A 16,851-nucleotide genomic window follows, 5' to 3' on the forward strand; every position below is an offset into this window, starting at 1 on the left:
AAAAAAAAAAATATTCGGTCTCTGGTCAGACCAATGTTCCGGAATTGACGCGGCCACGCGGCTTTTTTTTTTTTTCTTCAAGCTTGGATTGTACAGACAAGGTAGGTACTATTTTGCTTTTTTGGTGTCCTCATGTACATTGGTGTCCTCCATAATTTGCCTTGGTGCTTTCGATCATTTGCCTTGGTGCAATTTCCCATTCCTTGGTGCTCTTTGGTTAAAAAAAAATTGAGGAGGTGCGGAAATAGAGGGCGCTGTTGTAGCTACCGAGGAACATTTTGGAAAAAAAAAAGATCGACGCGCATGATTAAAATGGACGCGCGCGCTGACCAGAGACCGACTTTTTTTTTTTTTTGGCCTTACCGAGGTTGACTCATGTGCCATGGTCTGTGGGTTCAAACCCTGACAAGGCACATGGTGCTTGTGTTATTGGGCAAGACACTTTACTACAATTTGCCTCTCTCCACCCAGAATAAATGGTACCTGTGAAGGTAGAGATCAGATTGCGCTGATCTAATCTGGTCTCTACCTACTGCAGAAAACTGTTTTCATAGACTAATGACCAGGGGTAATAATTGTGAAGTGCTTTGAGACCTCTAAGGGTATAAAGTGCAATATAAGAACCCTCCTGCTATTTAAAGGGTCACAAACGGTCAAAATTTCCTTTTACACCCCCTGGCATACTTTTAACGAACCAATGGGGGTCTTGACCGATATTGACCCTAGTAACAGCATGGCTCAGAATGCATGTTTTCATAGGAGGGTTAAATTAAGCCAGTGATTTACACACACACATGTTGTCATTGACAGAAAATTGTTGATTGAACTCGATCCCCCCCCCCCCCCCCCGGACCGCAACTACTAAAACTGTTTATACTTTTCTCTCTAAAACAAGTTATGCACCACAGACTAGGTCAACAAAGGAGCCACAGAAAAATGCTCTGAACCAGAAACAAAATACAGTTTAGGCAGGATGTGTCAGCTAGTGGAACTATTGTAAAATAATAAAAGTGACCTGCAAAATTTCAAAACTGAACAACAATTTAATAAATAGAGAGTTTTGAATCTAAGGAATGTTTTTTTTCCCTGTGGCGGATGCTGATTTCAGGCGCAATTCAAAACATGACTCTGCAACTTTTCAATTGAAAACCAAGATCCTAGAATATTGTTTTCTCAGAATACACAGCATTCACAGAGCTAAAACTTCATCAGGTTAGTTGTTGGGCACCCGTCTTTAGATTTTGAGCACTTTTTGTTGCTTCAAACGAAAAAAAAAATGCACAAAAATGATAAATGATCTACTGTACCTTAAATATAAATACCCATTTTTATTAAACAAAGTCTGTTGGTCAAAGGACAATCACATGTTCTATTTTTGACCTCTCGAGGAGTGCTATCTCTTCCTTGTCATAGATGCCAGATAGACCCAGACAGACAGTACACTGTTAGGGTAGGCGTGTATGTGCACGGCCAGACCAAACTCAACGTCGGACGACTCGTTGGCGTGCACGTTGGTGCTCCGCACTTTCTCCACCACCGTGCGCATCTCGGTGTAGGACATCTGCAGTGGGAAACCGCAGAGCTGTGGTTGGGAACCAGTGAAAAACAAAAACGACTTCCATAAATATCAACATGTCAGCAAGTTTGAAAAATGAGAAGTTTAGTTCAGTTGAACGCTTCATGACTCGTTTCTGTAGCATTCCGCTGTGTATGACTACCTAAACAACGTTAAACTACCAACAGTTGTACGCCCATTCTTTCCGACACCCTGAAAAATAAGTTATTTTCATAAGCATTTCATAAGTTCATAAACTTTCCAATTAAAAAAATTGCAGTAAAAAACAAGACCCATTGAAGGTGGAATTTTTTTTAAAAATTCAAATTTTAAAATACAAGCATCCTGATTCCAATTCCAACAGGATTAATGTATCATAATCTTCTTGCAGAATGCATACTGAAAAAAAAAAAATTCTTCCAATAGAGTCCTGGGGGTAGTGAGCGATTTTTTATAAAAAAACAACAGTTTTTTTCCACAATTCATACCAATCTTTTCGATGGATTTTCCGGCAAAGACTAGCTCAAACCCTTTTTTTCTTGAACTCACATTGTATGAGTCCAATATTTGTTGCAGCTCTCCCTGGTGTTCGTCGGTGCCTGCGTGACTGAACTCCAGCTTGCGTAGGATTTTTCGGAAGACCGTGGTGCAGTAGCGGTTCCAGCGGGTGATGTGGCGCGGCCGCCAGGCCATGATGCAGTCTCGAAGCTTCTTCTCAATCCTTGCAAGAAGTGTGATTCGTTATGTTACATTACTTGATTTGTATAACCCAACCCAACCCATCCTACCAGACCCCAACCCCAACCAGCCCAACACAATCGAGTCCAACCCAACCAAACCCAACTCATTCTAACAGATCCCACCCAGCCCAACACAATCAAATCCAACCCAACCTATCCCAGCCAATTCCAGCCAAACCCATTCAAACTGTCTAACCCAACCCAGCCCAACCCATTCAAACCAAACCCAATCCAACGCAGCCAAATCCAACCCACCCCACCCCAACCCAGCCCAACCCAACCCAACCCAGCCCAACCCAACCCAGCCCAACCCAGCCAAACCCAACCCAACCCAACCCACCCCACCCCACCCCAGCCCAACCCAACCCAGCCAAATCCAACCAAACCCTACCCAGCCCAACTCACCCCACCCCAACCCAGCCCAGCCCAACCCAGCCCAGCCCAACCCACCCCAACCCAGCCCAACCCAACCCTACCCAGCCCAACCCAGCCCAGCCAAACCCAACCCAACCCAACCCACCCCCCCCATTCCAACCCAACCCAACCCAACCAATCCAACTCAACCCAATCCAATCCAACCCTACTCAGCCCAACCAAACAAACCCCAACCCAACCCAACCCAACCCAACCTTACCCAGCCCAACCCAACCCAACCCTACCCAGCCCAACCCAACCCAGCCCAACCAACCCAACCCACCAAATCGACCGAACCCACCAAACCGACCCAACCCACCAAACCGACCTAACCTAATCCAACCCAACCCAAACCAACCCAGCCCAAAGCATCCAACCAAACCTAGTCCAACTAACTAACCAACACATCAATAAACATCAATTAATCACGCATCAATAAACATCAATTAATCACACGTCAATAAAATCAAATAATTTACCTCATCGATATCAGAATCAAAATCTGATCTAATCTAATCAAATCAAATACTTCAAATCTACTTACTTGTCCTGTAGGTCTGCGACATATTCTCTGTCTGTCTGATAATAATTCAGCTCAGTTGGCTGTATGCATGAAGATACACAATAAATAAACATTTATAAACAGATGGTGCTTTATGATCCAATTTAACAATCAAATCTATTTTATAAAAATAAAATTAAAGTCGCACAGAAATAAAACATATCAAAGCTAGATGTCAATTTTCAACTTAAGCAACTACCACTAGTTGTCAATGGTTGGTAATTTCATTATAGACCTTGCTGCCACCATTTCAGTCATGTTCCCTGTATCCAATAACAGTACTGAATGATAATGTTTTTGTGTAAAAAGGAACCAGACTTTTTTTCATAGTTTGAGCCAAGTTTGAGGTCTCAAATCAATTTTAAAAGGAGACTTTTCTTCAACATTTTGCACCTGAGAGTGAAGCCAAGTGATTTCAATTTGAAGCCTAAGACTAGACTGGTAAATGTCCAACTTTTTGGAAAGATTGACCTTCAGTAGTCTGGTGGCACGACTATAGAGAATGTGTAGAAACAGAGCTGGATACCAGACATTTCTTTTGACACAATGGGCTGATGCAGTACTACAGGGGTGCTGGACTGTTTTTTTTCATGTGCCAGTCTCTTTTCTTGTTTTGCATGTTTTCAATTCCTTAAGTTCTGGGACTCTCATACACAGTATTGAGCGTCCCAAATTTCGGACTAGCGGATACTGTTTCCGAATCAATCAATAATACCTGTACACTGGATAGGCCTGGGTTCGGGTAGCTCCGACCAAAGAACGGCTTCCACATCTTGGCTTTAGTGACGTCCAAGTCAATACGGATGGGCTCCTCGTGAAGCTGAATATTGAACCAGATCTGCAGCCAAGGAATCAAGAGCAAATGATCTTTGAATTATCAAGTTACTAAGACAAGATAAGTTTGCGGTAGCACCATGTGAATAAAGCTTTTTTGAGTATGTGTGGTTCTGAAAAGGACCGGAGGGACTCAACGTTTCCAACTGTATGCTCTGCCCGTCGTCAGGAGAATGAGGGATTCCAACAGTGATGCGATGTTATAAGGATGGGTGCGGTGAGGCGTGAGAAGGATGCAAACTGGTGAAGCTCGAAACCGGTGAAGCTGAGACGGATGCAAGTTGACTGAGGGATGCTGGATGATCAAGTTACATCAGAAGCCTATCATCTCTAAAAGCCAAAGCTAAAAATTGAAACGGCACTTTCAAAAATGACTCACGTTTTCGTGGTTCACCAGGCATCCCACCGACTTCAGCGGACAGAAGCTGTCAAACTGCGAGTAGTGCTCCCCTGTTGATGGGTTCCAGACCCAGTAACCCCCGCTGCCGCTGACACCGTCTTCGCGGGTCAGGACGTAGGTGGTGGGACCCTCGGGGATGGCCGCCCCGCTGATCAGCCAGGCCTTCTTGTTGAGGTGCAGGAAGTAGTTGCAGAGGAGGACGGCGTGCTCCTCCTCGTCGCCTTGGAGCATTTGGAGGAATTGCTGGATGGGTGCGGAACGGTGGGAGGAAGGGGGAAATGAGACATTAATTGGGATGTTAAGGTTGACAAGAAAGGGACCCAACTTCATGGATCTGCTTTCCACCGGTGAAGAATTTTTGCTGACTGAAAATTCGGCACCAGTTAGTATTTTTCACCAATGGGCCTTATTCACGAGTCGGCCATATTTAATCCCATTCAACGGTTCACAATTAATGAAATACAGTCAGGGAACCCGACCAAAATGGCTTTCTCATGAATGAGGTCCATAGTGAGGACTTTTGGACTGCGCAAATGTTGACATGCGATTCACAAAAGACTTGGTGCTGTAAGGGCTGGCACAGAATGGCGACCACAATTCCATGGTTGACCAGAACCAGGATCTGCAAGTAGCTAATACCACCACACTTCTGCAGAACGATGATGTAAAATTGTACACTTGTACAGATGAACAAAGAAACAGTTTCTGATAACTGTTGCCTTCACAGGTGACTGGTCATTTCTGTGAGGTGCAAAAAGCAGCATACTACCAAGCCCCCAATCCCCCCAAAAACTACTCTCTTGTGAAATGAAAACCTGCATCTAATGTCCACTACAATTTTGAGGGCTAGACCAAGTTTTTCCTTTACTGGAGGAGGGAAGGGGTTCGGGGGGGGGGGGGGAAGGAAGCAGATAGATCCCAAAAATTCCCATCCAGGCTTCACGTAGAACGCCATGGTCCGTAGAACGCCATGGTCCAGTGGCTACGGTGTTTCACTCATGTGTGAAGGTGCGTGAGTTTGAACCCTGCAATTTCCTCTCTCCACCCAGGTGTATAAATGGGTACCTGTGAGGGTCGAGGACCAATTGAACACTGTATATATCGGCTACCGTGTGGTCCCATGAACGGGGTAATAATTGTAAAGCGCTTTGAGATTGTTGATACAATGGAAGCGATTTATATGCACAATTATTAGTTATTATTATATAATGTGATACTCACATCGCAGGTGCTCCAGATATCACAGAGGCCTGGGTAGACAACGCTGTCCGAGACAAAGGGAATCAAGGATACGAAGCGAGCCACTCTCTCCTGTAACAAAGACAAAGTTAAACTTCAATCATTAATGGGCCTTATTCACGAGTCGGCCATATTGGATTGAGAGTGAGGTAAAATCTTCATTTTTGGAAGTTGTGTAGAGAAATGAAAGCAAAGACATTACAAATTAATACCAGTCTGCTCTGATGAATAATTTAAAATTTGTGATTAAACATACTCTAATGTTTTAAGCCACATTTTAAAAAAAAAATGAGGCTATAGTGAATAAATAGTCTGGCACCATCCCATTCAACAGTGCACAGTTTATGAAATACATTCAGGGAACACGACAACAATGGCCAACTTGTGCATAAGGCCCATACAATGATATCAACTTAAATGTCAAAAGAAGGATATCAACAGGAACTTCCTTAATGCATTTGACTCAGGAAATTTCTTGTATCACAACTGAAATACTGTGCAAAAAAATGGCACTCGCCTTGCATGATCCATGCAATCTATGCCTATAGCCCGAATTGACTGTAAGGCCGTGTCCGAAACGGGCTTCCAGAGCTACAGCTGCGTCTGTTGTCAGCGCGTCCCCGCATATTTTCAACGGGTGCAGACCTAGACCTAGCTCTAGACAGCTGATTCGGATGTAGTCTAATACTAGTCAAGAATGAGACAAGGCTGGCCCAAAAACCACGAAGGGGGAGTTTTCAAAAGCCAAACCAGGGAAGTGAGTGGCAAAGCAAGTCTGAAAATTGCAAAAGGTACAAACGCTTCTGTGTTAATACTTCCTCTCCTCACAATTTTTCTTTGCAAAGTTCATACAAAGTTTTCATACTCAAATAATAATTTGGGAGGTTAATCATCCTTACTCGCAGCTGAAAAGCTGAAATGCGAAGGACGCGGCTACAACGTGGTCGAGCCGCTGGCACGTAAAGGCGCCTATGGCTGCCGGCCACATCGACCCATATATGACCGTGGAGCACAGCCAGAAGTGTTTGATATTTTTCGTTTGGAGGAAAACCGGAGGGCCTGGAAAAAAACCCTTGTGGCGCAGGAGAGAACCAACGCACAACTCCACTCACATATGATTCCCTAGGGGGGAACGAACCAGGGCCATAGGGGTAAGAGGCGATCGCTAGCCACCCAAGTCAAGGTATGTCTTCTGAAATGAAAGTCTGAAATTTCCCATGTTTGAGAAACAATCGAGATTTCAAAAATAGGTCTTGTGATGAACTCACGGCTGCTTTGACGCCGACGTTGTCGCCGAGCACTTCGTCGGGCGGCTTGATCGGCCGGAAGTAGCGCGTGATGAAGACCGCTTTGCCATTGATGTCCATGACGGTGGTCACCAGCTCCCGCTTGGGGAATTTGGCCAGCGACTCGGTCTGGTAGCTCTCGGCGTAGGCAAGGAGTTTGTCATCCTCGTTGGAATCAAACTGTGAATAGAGATGCAATTGTTTGAATCAATATTTGCATATTTTAATAAAATATTTATTTAAAAAATAAAATAATAATTGATCAGATTTGAGCCTGCCCTGGTATGCTGCATCGTCGTTGTCATGGTTTTCCGCGTGTGTGTTTTATGCGCTTGGGGAGCCGTGGCTGTACTTTTGGCCATGCTTGGTGGTTGAGTGGCAAGACATCTGCACTTGTAAGCAGGAGGTCGTGGGTTCAGTTCCCAACCGAGCAAGCTTGTGAATGTTTTGCTTGCAAGCCCTCGGAGAGTACTGAGTATGCAGTGCTTATGAAAAATTATGTCAGCGAATGGCAAACTCCATATTGATGTTTGAATCATAGAAATAGAACTGCTAAATCAAACTAAGCAAAAACAAATACCTTTCCAACATGTTAAGCGATTTACAAAATGTCAACAATGTGTGGTTTGCAGTTAGCCTATTTTGTTTCTCAGCAAATGAATTTGCTAAGCGTTAATTTTTATAAATGCTAAGCAAGAACTGTTAGGCTTTCTTACCTATTGGATTTCTATAATTATTTCAGTCCAAACCAAACTGTAAGCATTAAGCAGCTTTCATTTAGCTGTTATTTTTTTCTTGCTAAGCAGCGAGCTATCTCACCTTCTCTTTCAGCTTCTCGGGTGATGTTAACGGCGGCTCAATGGTAATGAACAGGGTCAGGTACGTAGCGTTGGCGGAGCCTGGATTGACGTTCTCCGAGCTGCGATCGTATCCCAGCAGGACCATGGGGGCTTCCATGCGGAACGTCCCACTAACCTTGGGTATGTGAACAAGTCATGGTTTGCTTATTATAAATAAAACCTATGGTTCAGCCTGTTTAGTTTAACAACGTGTTTACGAAATCTTGGCTTAATTTCCAGGTTCGGCTTCATTGACCTTGCATTTAAATTATTAAGATACCTTCGTTGTTCAACCCAAATGGAAATAATCAAAATTTTGTCCTCATATCGTAGAATGTGATATTCTTGATATAGCATGCAGTCCAATATTGAGCCTGGGTCTCCACATCATTAACCTCAAATAATGCGGCAGCCCAAGCCGAAGTTGTAGTTCAAACCAGGATTGGTAAATGGCAAACACCATTTGATTCATGGATTCTTATTGTCCGACAGGTAAATATAATGCCCCTTTTAATTGATAACCCCCCTCCCCCCCCCCCCCCCCCCAGCTGCCCCAACCAAGATGTGGGGATTGTCACTTTTGAAGTGACAAAATCCCCACCCCTGGGGAAAAATTGAAGTGACTATCCCCCACATACATGGGTGGGGCATACTTAACCGATTGCCTTTCCATCTAGTGTGGCAATGGTCAAAATGTTTGTAAGTGACCAAAATCCCCACCCTGGGGCTTGAAATATGTGACCAAAGACGTACGGCAGGGGGAAGGGGGAGACGACGGGACGGAAAATTGAAAGGTGTTGGTGGAGAGGGGACAAATGAAAAATGACTACTCTGTATTTCTTTTTTTCTGATCAGCAATATTATGTTTTTCCGTGTGTTATGTACAATTTAAAATTTATACGTTCAATTGTTTTTCATTTGTTTTTCATTAAATGTTTGTATTAATCCATGTTAAAGGGGATCCCTACTCGACAAGCTCCGCTTTTTGGGGATCCCCTTCCACCATCTCTAATTAGAAAATAATGCGTCCAAAGTGTATAAATATATTTTGTAAAACAAGCTCGAACTTTATATTACCCAAAACTACATGTATGTATTTATGCCTTGTCACATAATGAAATGAGATGTGGTAAAAATAATAAAGAATGAAAAATGAAAAAGAATGACTTAGATCAACATATGATACTGAAAAGGTTTTAATTAGGCTAACGTTTCTTTCTTTGGGTTTTTTTTCCGTCAAGGGGGAAACCTACCCTTCCCTGGAAGTAGACTGTAGTGAAGGGCATTGAGATACTGCCCAGCCATCTGCGTTCCATTCGCTGGTGGATATTGGTACCCCGGTCTCGGTCATCCTCCAACAAGTCCGTCACCACTTCGTCAAACAGGTGGATGTAGATCGTGTCCTTGACGGTCTGAAGGTTGGCCGAGGAGTAGTCATCGTTGGGTGCTCTGTGGCATAACATAATAATGATAATCATAATCACAAGTTGGGAGGCTAATCATCCTTACTCGCAGCTGAGAAGCTGAATTGCGAGGGATGCAGCTACAACGTGGTCCAGCTGTTGGCAAGTCAAGGCGCCTTTGGCAACCGCCATATGATCCATGTATGACCAGAGAGGAAAACCGGAGAGCCCGGAGAAAAACCCTCGTGGCATAGGAGAGAACCAACGCACAACAACTCTACTCACATATGGTCCGAGCCAGGAATCGAACCCGGGCCACAGTGGCCAGAGGCAAGCACTTTACACATTAGCCACCCATGCCTCTCTAATAATGTAATGAAATATATCAATATTCCATTGAATATTGACTGAGGAAGGGTTCGAACCAGCGACCTTCAGAAAACTGTACCTGTGCTCAACCAACTGAGCCATCCAGCCCTATTTTGCAGTTTCGTAGTCTGTCGATGTCTTTGTTTGTGGGCACCCAAATAAGGAATTTTACAAAACTGATCAGAGATCAAGAAATGTCCAGTGTGATAAATTTATATACAAACCAAATAGGAATTCAGAAAGAATGAAAAAAATAGAAACCAGAAAACTGGCAAAAAAGATCGGATCAAAAATTCGACTGTTCCAGATAATAGTCTCCAATGAAATTTAAACTTTTAACTTTAAATTGACAAAAATGGGTGATTTTACAGTATATTTTTGAACACTTGTTTGCCATTTTCTCCGACTTACATGAATGGAAGTTTGAGTTCTTCGTTCCAGTTGGGGTTGGGTCCCTCGGTCACGCTGGTTCTTTGAACGGTCTGCTGGAACGTAATTTCCACAAACGGTCGCACTTGAGGCTGGAAAATTTTAAAAGAATTATGCAGTTTTATTTGATAGTTCAAACAATAACACATCATTTTTCGAGAAACTCTTAGAAGGATTCCTTTAAAATACGATTACGAAAGAAAAGGTTTCCAAGAAGAGATTTTCCTAGCATGTTTCTATCTCACCAACTTTTGTGACCTTAGGCCACAATTTTCCAGATGGGATCGCATACTTAAGTCACTGTTGCTCTTTAGGTACCATAAAATTTGTTAATACATTCACACGCAAGATCTGAAGGTGCACGAAAAATCCTTGCGCGAACTGATCACTTATCAAAAATACATGTCCGGTGACAAAGATGCATTAAATCACTTCTGCATGCAACAATAAGTGACCAGGTAAAAAGTTCAGAGCATTCAGAGTTCCAACAGGCTTCTATACTTACTGCAGATTGAGTCTGTCCTGTTCCAGCTTGCCTAATAATGAACAAAAAAATTTGTTTTAAATATTTTCAAGACCAACATTTTAAAGGTAGAGTATATCATTTGCAGCTATCCAAAAAGTAACTGACAAAGTTATTGTTGAAAATCTTACTTGGTTTAAAGATAGTAATGGCACTAGACTCCCTGTGAATTTTTTTTTCTGGCATGCTGTCATTTTGAAGAAAACAATGAAAGAAGGTCATTCCAAAGATGCGTCTTAAGACCCATTTTTGGAAATTTCCGTCAGTAGTTCGTTTTTCATTTCGCAAAGCCGTGAATGGGTGCGCACAAGCATTGGCACAACACACGCGCACTTGCAATATTTCAGTGTCTGACATATTGCATAGCTGCAATCGGCTGAATGAAAACGTGTCCTGGATGCTCATTACGGGCACCATTCCAAACATGACTCGGCAACTTTTGAATTGAAATCGTGATGTTTTCTCGGGAAAATACAGCATTCACTCAGCTTTTTTTAGTTGTCCTTATGCTAGTCTAGTCCATGTTTAGTCCCTGGTCATTTTAGCAACAAACCTTCATGACTTTGCAGTAACCTACATGGACAAATTCTTATGGGTTATGATTAGGGCAACTATCCCGATCTGGATTAACAAAATATTCTCTCAGGCGCAAAAAGTAATAAGCTTTATTTTCTTTTAATTCAAATAATGAACTCAAACGAGAGAAATTGTCAGGACCCCACCTTCACCACACGGAAATACGAGATTTTCAATTTTGCTTTTAATGTTTATCCAAAGATATTACGGTGTGATGGTACCTTGCCGTGCCCCTTCTAATAGGGATGTCCACTGCCCGCTCGATGTTGACTAGGAGTCGGACGTCCAGTCCGGAGAGATTCTGAGCGGTCACTGTCTTCCTCTCCTTACGCTGTGGCCGGAGCGGACGCCGGGGCTCGAACAGCTTGACCAGTGTCCCCCCAAGCATGCTGTAATGGAAACAAAAAAGTATATCAGTTTATCCCATTAGCACTTTTACTGCATTGTATAACATTGTATTCATTCCCTGAAGAATCCATAATAACCATTGAGTGCTTGGGTGGTTTTGGGGCGTGACGGGGAGAAATAAGCAGAGCGGTTTGGGGTAGTATAGGGACTATAAACAGGTTATCTTGAACATGACTATGGACATTTTTAGTTAAGCCAATCACGGGTCTGGTAAAAAAAAATTCACTTGTGATGGACTTGTGAGGACTCCTAGGAACTTTTGTGATGGACTTGTGAGGACTTGTGATAGACTTGTGACGACTTATAAGGACTTTTGTGATGGACTTGTGAGGACTTATGATGGACTTGTGAGGACCCGTAAGGACTTTTGAGATCTTGTGAGGACTTTTGAGGACTTGTGAGGACTTGTAAGATTTGTGCAGACTTGTGAAGACTTGTGAGGACTTGTGAGAACTTGTGAGGACATGTGATGGACTTGTGATGGACATGTGAGGACTTGTGAGGACTTGTAAGATTTGTGCAGACTTGTGAAGACTTGTGAGGACTTGTGAGAACTTGTGAGGACTTGCGATTGCCTTGTGAGGACTTGTGAGGAATTTTATGGAAAGTGGCTCTGGAGTTTCAGGAAAGAAAACAAACGACACAAAACTTGACACAATCTTTGTTTTTTTTTTAGAGATTCTGTGTTTGATTCACCTGATGTCTGGCACCTGTTCTTCATTGACGACGTCTTGCAGTGAATACTGGTGCTGGGCTGCTCGGAATCGGGCAATCACTCGCTCTCGAACCTAGATCACAATCCGAAATATGGTTCAGTCTCAGCATAGGCAGTTCACAATAACATACCCCATCAAGGAGGCCATTTCCAAACTATATGAAAACCATTCCACAATACTGTCTCATTTACCTGGTGTATTTCTTAGGATATTTCACCTCAGCAGCAATTGTTATTAGAGACTTATTTTAAATTATTTTAAATCTCATTGAGAAGTTCATCGACTTATTGAACAGAAAGTTTACCTTGCCAAGGAATTTGGCGACAGCTACTCTGTGTGGGTCCATGTCCTCCTCAACAATTCCTTCTTCTTCCTTTTTCTTACGTTTTTCATATTCCTACATGAAAAAAAAACAGTTAAAAAAGTACAATTTTATTGGATGTTTTATTTCCAACTCTCTGTCCGTTTCCACACAGAAACACAAGAGAAAATTAACGGGTTTAAATTCTATTCAAATACTTCAAATGATAGCTCTTGTAAAGATTTATCTTGCATGCCACTAGAAATAACATCAAAGATATTTCTTTACTCGGAAAATGCTCCGGACATAATGAACTGTGCAGTGAGAAAGGCAGGGGCAAACTTTCAAAAAGGGGTGGCTTAGGTTGTTGAAATCCCGGGGGGGGGGGGGGGGGGGGGCGAGGGGATTGGGATGGATGAGGCATGACAGTCAATGTATAAAAAGACCAAAGGCGTGCAGCAATGAATCGCGATTTGCTCTAGTGAGTGATAATATTATTCAGGGAACTTAAGGACATTTGTGATTTATTTTCCATTAATATAAAAAAACCAACACGGGTCAGTCTGAGGAGGATTAGGGAGGGGGTCAGCTAACTCCGACAGCTCCCCTTGGATCCACCCTGTGATCTCTACATAGTAAAATGAAAGAGTCCAAAAACAGGAGCAAACCCTCACTGTGATAAGAGTGTCCGGAATTTCTTTCTCCAGGACGGGGATCATCTTGTAGTTGCGGAACTCGGGCGCTTCCTTCTGTCGCAGCTCGATCAGTCGCAGACGTTTGAGGGCAGCGAGCTCAGCATCCGTCATGAAGTTGAACTCCTCCTGAAGCTGTTCCAGACGGAAGAAGTCTGGCACCCTGTACCCCTGGCCATCCTCTGCCCTAGCATCCTGGATGGGGATGGTAATATAAAAAGTTAGTCTAGAACCTTCACTTGACTGATTTGTGACTGACTTGTGACTGACTTGTGACTGAATTGTGATTGGACTTGTGATTAACTTGTGATTGACTTGTGATTGACTTGTGATTAACTTGTAATTGACTTGTGACTGAATTGTGATTGACTTGCGATTGATTTGTGATTGACTTGTGATTGACTTGTGATTGACTTGCGATTGACTTGTGATTGACTTGTGACTGACTTGTGATTGACTTAAGATTGACTTGTGATTGACTTGCGATTGACTTGTGATTGACTTGTGATTGACTTGTGATTGACTTGTGATTGACTTGCGATTGACTTGTGATTGACTTGTGACTGACTTGTGATTAACTTATGATTGACTTGTGATTTGAATTGTGATTGACTTGTAATTGACTTGTGATTGACTTATGGTTGACTTGTGATTAACTTGTGACTGACTTGTGATTGAGTTGTGATTGACTTGTGACTGACTTGTGACTGACTTGTGATTGACTTAAGATTGACTTGTGATTTGAATTGTGATTGACTTGTAATTGACTTGTGATTGACTTGTGATTGACTTATTATATCAGCCGTGTATTCGGCCAGATACTCCCCCGCGTATTCAAAAGTACGGTGGCCAATAAACAACACAATTGCTGCGATTAATTTTTGATGTTTAATGCGGATTCATATACAGGCATTAACTACTAGTACTGTTTCATGTATTGTCTCGGCGGCTATTTTATGTAATGTTTCGGCCGGTTTAATATCAAATGTTGTTAGTTACTTATTTAGACCAAGTGTTCTCACAGTGTGCGCGAGTCAGTTCAGACTATAGAGTAAGGAACAGATGTGCAGAAACGTTTCAAAAGGCTATTTAGGCTTCGTGAAGCACATAAGCTCTAGTGATTCGAATTGACTGATTTTGATTGACTTGTGATTGACTGGTGACTGACTTGTGATTGACTTGTGTTTTGAATTGTGATTGACTTGTGATTGACTTATAATTTGACTTGTGACTGACTTTTGAATGACCTGTGACTAACTTGTGACCGAATTGTGACTGACTTGTGACTGGCTTGTGATTGACTTGTGATTGACTTATGATTTGACTTGTGACTGACTTTTGAATGACCTGTGACTAACTTGTGACCGCATTGTGACTGACTTATGACTGGCTTGTGATTGACTTGTGACTGACTTGTGATTGACTTGTGTTTTGAATTGTGACTGACTTTTGAATGACTTGTGGCTGACTTGCAAGTGGCTTGTGATTGACATGTGACTGACTTGTCACCGACAGTTTCGATACCTTCATGAGATAGAGCAGGTTAGCATTAGCCGGGTCGTTAGGATCCAGTCGTGCTTCTGCCACCCACTTGGCCAGTCTCTCTGGGTCGATCATCCCGGTAGCTCCGATGGCTGCCACAGCATCTAGATGCTTAACGGCACTGCAATAAATCAGACAAAATTTGAAATGAATGCAGAGTCGTACCCTTCCTTTTTGCTAAAAACTTCGTGCAATTCAGCAAAATCCTGATTCGCGGAGGAGGCAGCAGTGCCGCCTGTCCCCTGCGAAGCGGCCAATCAACTCAGGAACAACTCCTGAACGCACACACCCTTTATAAAATAGCAGTGATAACATGAGTGCTAAAAAGGAACATCTGTATGCAGACAACAAAAAAACACACACACACATGTTTTTTTTACATATGCTATGTGGACATTCCTTTGTTTTCGTGTAGTTAAGAAAACTCGGTACAAAAAATAACTTTACTTAAACTGTGAAAACTTTTTCAACCCCAAATTTGTTTTTTGATTTACTTGCATGTTTTTCTTCATTCTGCGATGGATAACCCTAACCCGAAAATGCCTCTAAACCTGTTTTCCAGAGAGGGCGAAACGTTATGTGGACACAGCTTAGTCCACATAATGTCAACACAACCTGCATAATGTGGACATCTCTTGTTCACATGGCCACATAGTGACTGCGAGACAACCTCACACGTTTGTTAATGGTGTAAATCGGGCATTTTCTTTTGTTCCTGTTCCCTTTTCCTTCGTTTGTACTTTTTCGCAACAGCTCTCATTGGTTTTGTACAAGTTTTTCTAATCATTGGTTCCTGTCCTCAATTCACCGATGATGTTGCACGTGTGTGTCCTCGATTTACACCATAAACAAACGCACACAAAACACACAAAAACAAAACCCTAGTACAGGAGTCAACCTGTGCATACCTCAGAGCGTTTGTGTTCTGATTGGCAGGTGGCACTAGGGGTGTTTCATCATCCCCCAGCCCCCACGCCACACTGGACATCAGAACCCCCGACGTGAGCAGTGTCAACTCCTGCGCCGAATCCCCTCCACCAAGCTGGAAGGACACACCTTTGTTTGGAGGCAGACAAGGCGAAGATTAATCACTGTTTTTTATTTTTTTAAGTTTTGTACTAAGGCCAAAAAAAAAAAAATACTCGGTCTCTGGTCAGCGCGAGCGTCGATTTTAATCATGCGCGTCAACCTTTTTGTTTTCTTCAAATTAACACGGAAGCTACAACAGCGCCCTCTATTGCCGTACCTCCTCAAATTTTTGTACCAAGGAATGGGGAAATTGCACCAAGGCAAATGATGGAGGGCACCAAGGCAAATTATGAAGGACCCCAATGTAAATGAGGACACAACAAAAGCAAAATAGTACCCACCTTGTCTGTACAATCCAAGCTTGAAAAAAAAAAAAAAAAAAAAAAAAACGCATCGCCGCATCAATTCCGGAACTTTGGTCTGACCAGAGACCGCTTATTTATTTTTTTTGGCCTAATCGTAATTTTTTATTACAAACTTTCGATGAGAATTTGGAAACTCTCTGCTGGACAGTTCGATTCTCCTAGCATACAAATTATGAAAAACATTTTTGAGGGAAAAGGCCCTTATTACACTCTGTATTTCCTAGTGATTATATCCAAATGTGACCTGTTCTGTCAAAATCAGACTTTTCTGGGCATAAGGTCAAAAATGAGATTTTTGCATATTGTTAAAAAATGTTCTTTTTCCTTTTAATAGGTGGTTTAATTTTTGAAACCGGTCATTCCGGGGCAGAGTTATGCTATTTTGAAGTTCATTGTGTTGAAAAGTAGAAAACAGAGAAAATGGCCACGAATGTCACAAAACAGACATTTCTTTAACTGAAATACCTTTACAAATCATCAAAAATACTATATTTAGAGTTCAAATTAGGGTTTCAAACTATATAGCATATTTTAGACATGTTCAGGATTACAAGGATGTAAAAATTTGAAAATCGAAAAAAATCACCCCCACAGCGTGTTTTGGCCATATCTCAATTTTAACCTCTGCC

At 42.3% G+C, this 16,851-nt stretch overlaps 1 protein-coding gene across 8 annotated transcripts in view; it reads right to left on the minus strand.

Moving 5' to 3' along the window:
- Nucleotides 1–1,208: 1,208 nt before the first annotated feature.
- LOC119728977 (coiled-coil and C2 domain-containing protein 2A-like) overlaps nt 1,209–16,851 on the minus strand; it is a 32,665-nt gene continuing 17,022 nt past the window's right edge. For all 8 annotated transcript variants that reach the window (XM_038201452.1, XM_038201451.1, XM_038201454.1 and 5 more), the window contains 17 exons: nt 15,737–15,884; nt 14,811–14,949; nt 13,269–13,481; nt 12,598–12,690; nt 12,274–12,365; nt 11,391–11,558; nt 10,576–10,606; nt 10,053–10,162; nt 9,123–9,318; nt 7,850–8,005; nt 7,013–7,210; nt 5,727–5,816; nt 4,485–4,748; nt 3,987–4,109; nt 3,254–3,312; nt 2,105–2,276; nt 1,209–1,582 (listed from right to left, as the gene is read on the minus strand). In XM_038201452.1, the coding sequence (XP_038057380.1) occupies nt 1,394–1,582; nt 2,105–2,276; nt 3,254–3,312; nt 3,987–4,109; nt 4,485–4,748; nt 5,727–5,816; nt 7,013–7,210; nt 7,850–8,005; nt 9,123–9,318; nt 10,053–10,162; nt 10,576–10,606; nt 11,391–11,558; nt 12,274–12,365; nt 12,598–12,690; nt 13,269–13,481; nt 14,811–14,949; nt 15,737–15,884 (2,441 nt within the window). In that variant the 3' untranslated portion in view covers nt 1,209–1,393. The remainder of the gene's footprint in view (nt 1,583–2,104; nt 2,277–3,253; nt 3,313–3,986; nt 4,110–4,484; nt 4,749–5,726; nt 5,817–7,012; nt 7,211–7,849; nt 8,006–9,122; nt 9,319–10,052; nt 10,163–10,575; nt 10,607–11,390; nt 11,559–12,273; nt 12,366–12,597; nt 12,691–13,268; nt 13,482–14,810; nt 14,950–15,736; nt 15,885–16,851) is intronic.

This window comes from Patiria miniata, unplaced genomic scaffold (assembly GCF_015706575.1).
Source record: "Patiria miniata isolate m_02_andy unplaced genomic scaffold, ASM1570657v1 HiC_scaffold_20, whole genome shotgun sequence".
Classification (NCBI taxonomy): Eukaryota; Metazoa; Echinodermata; class Asteroidea; order Valvatida; family Asterinidae; genus Patiria; species Patiria miniata.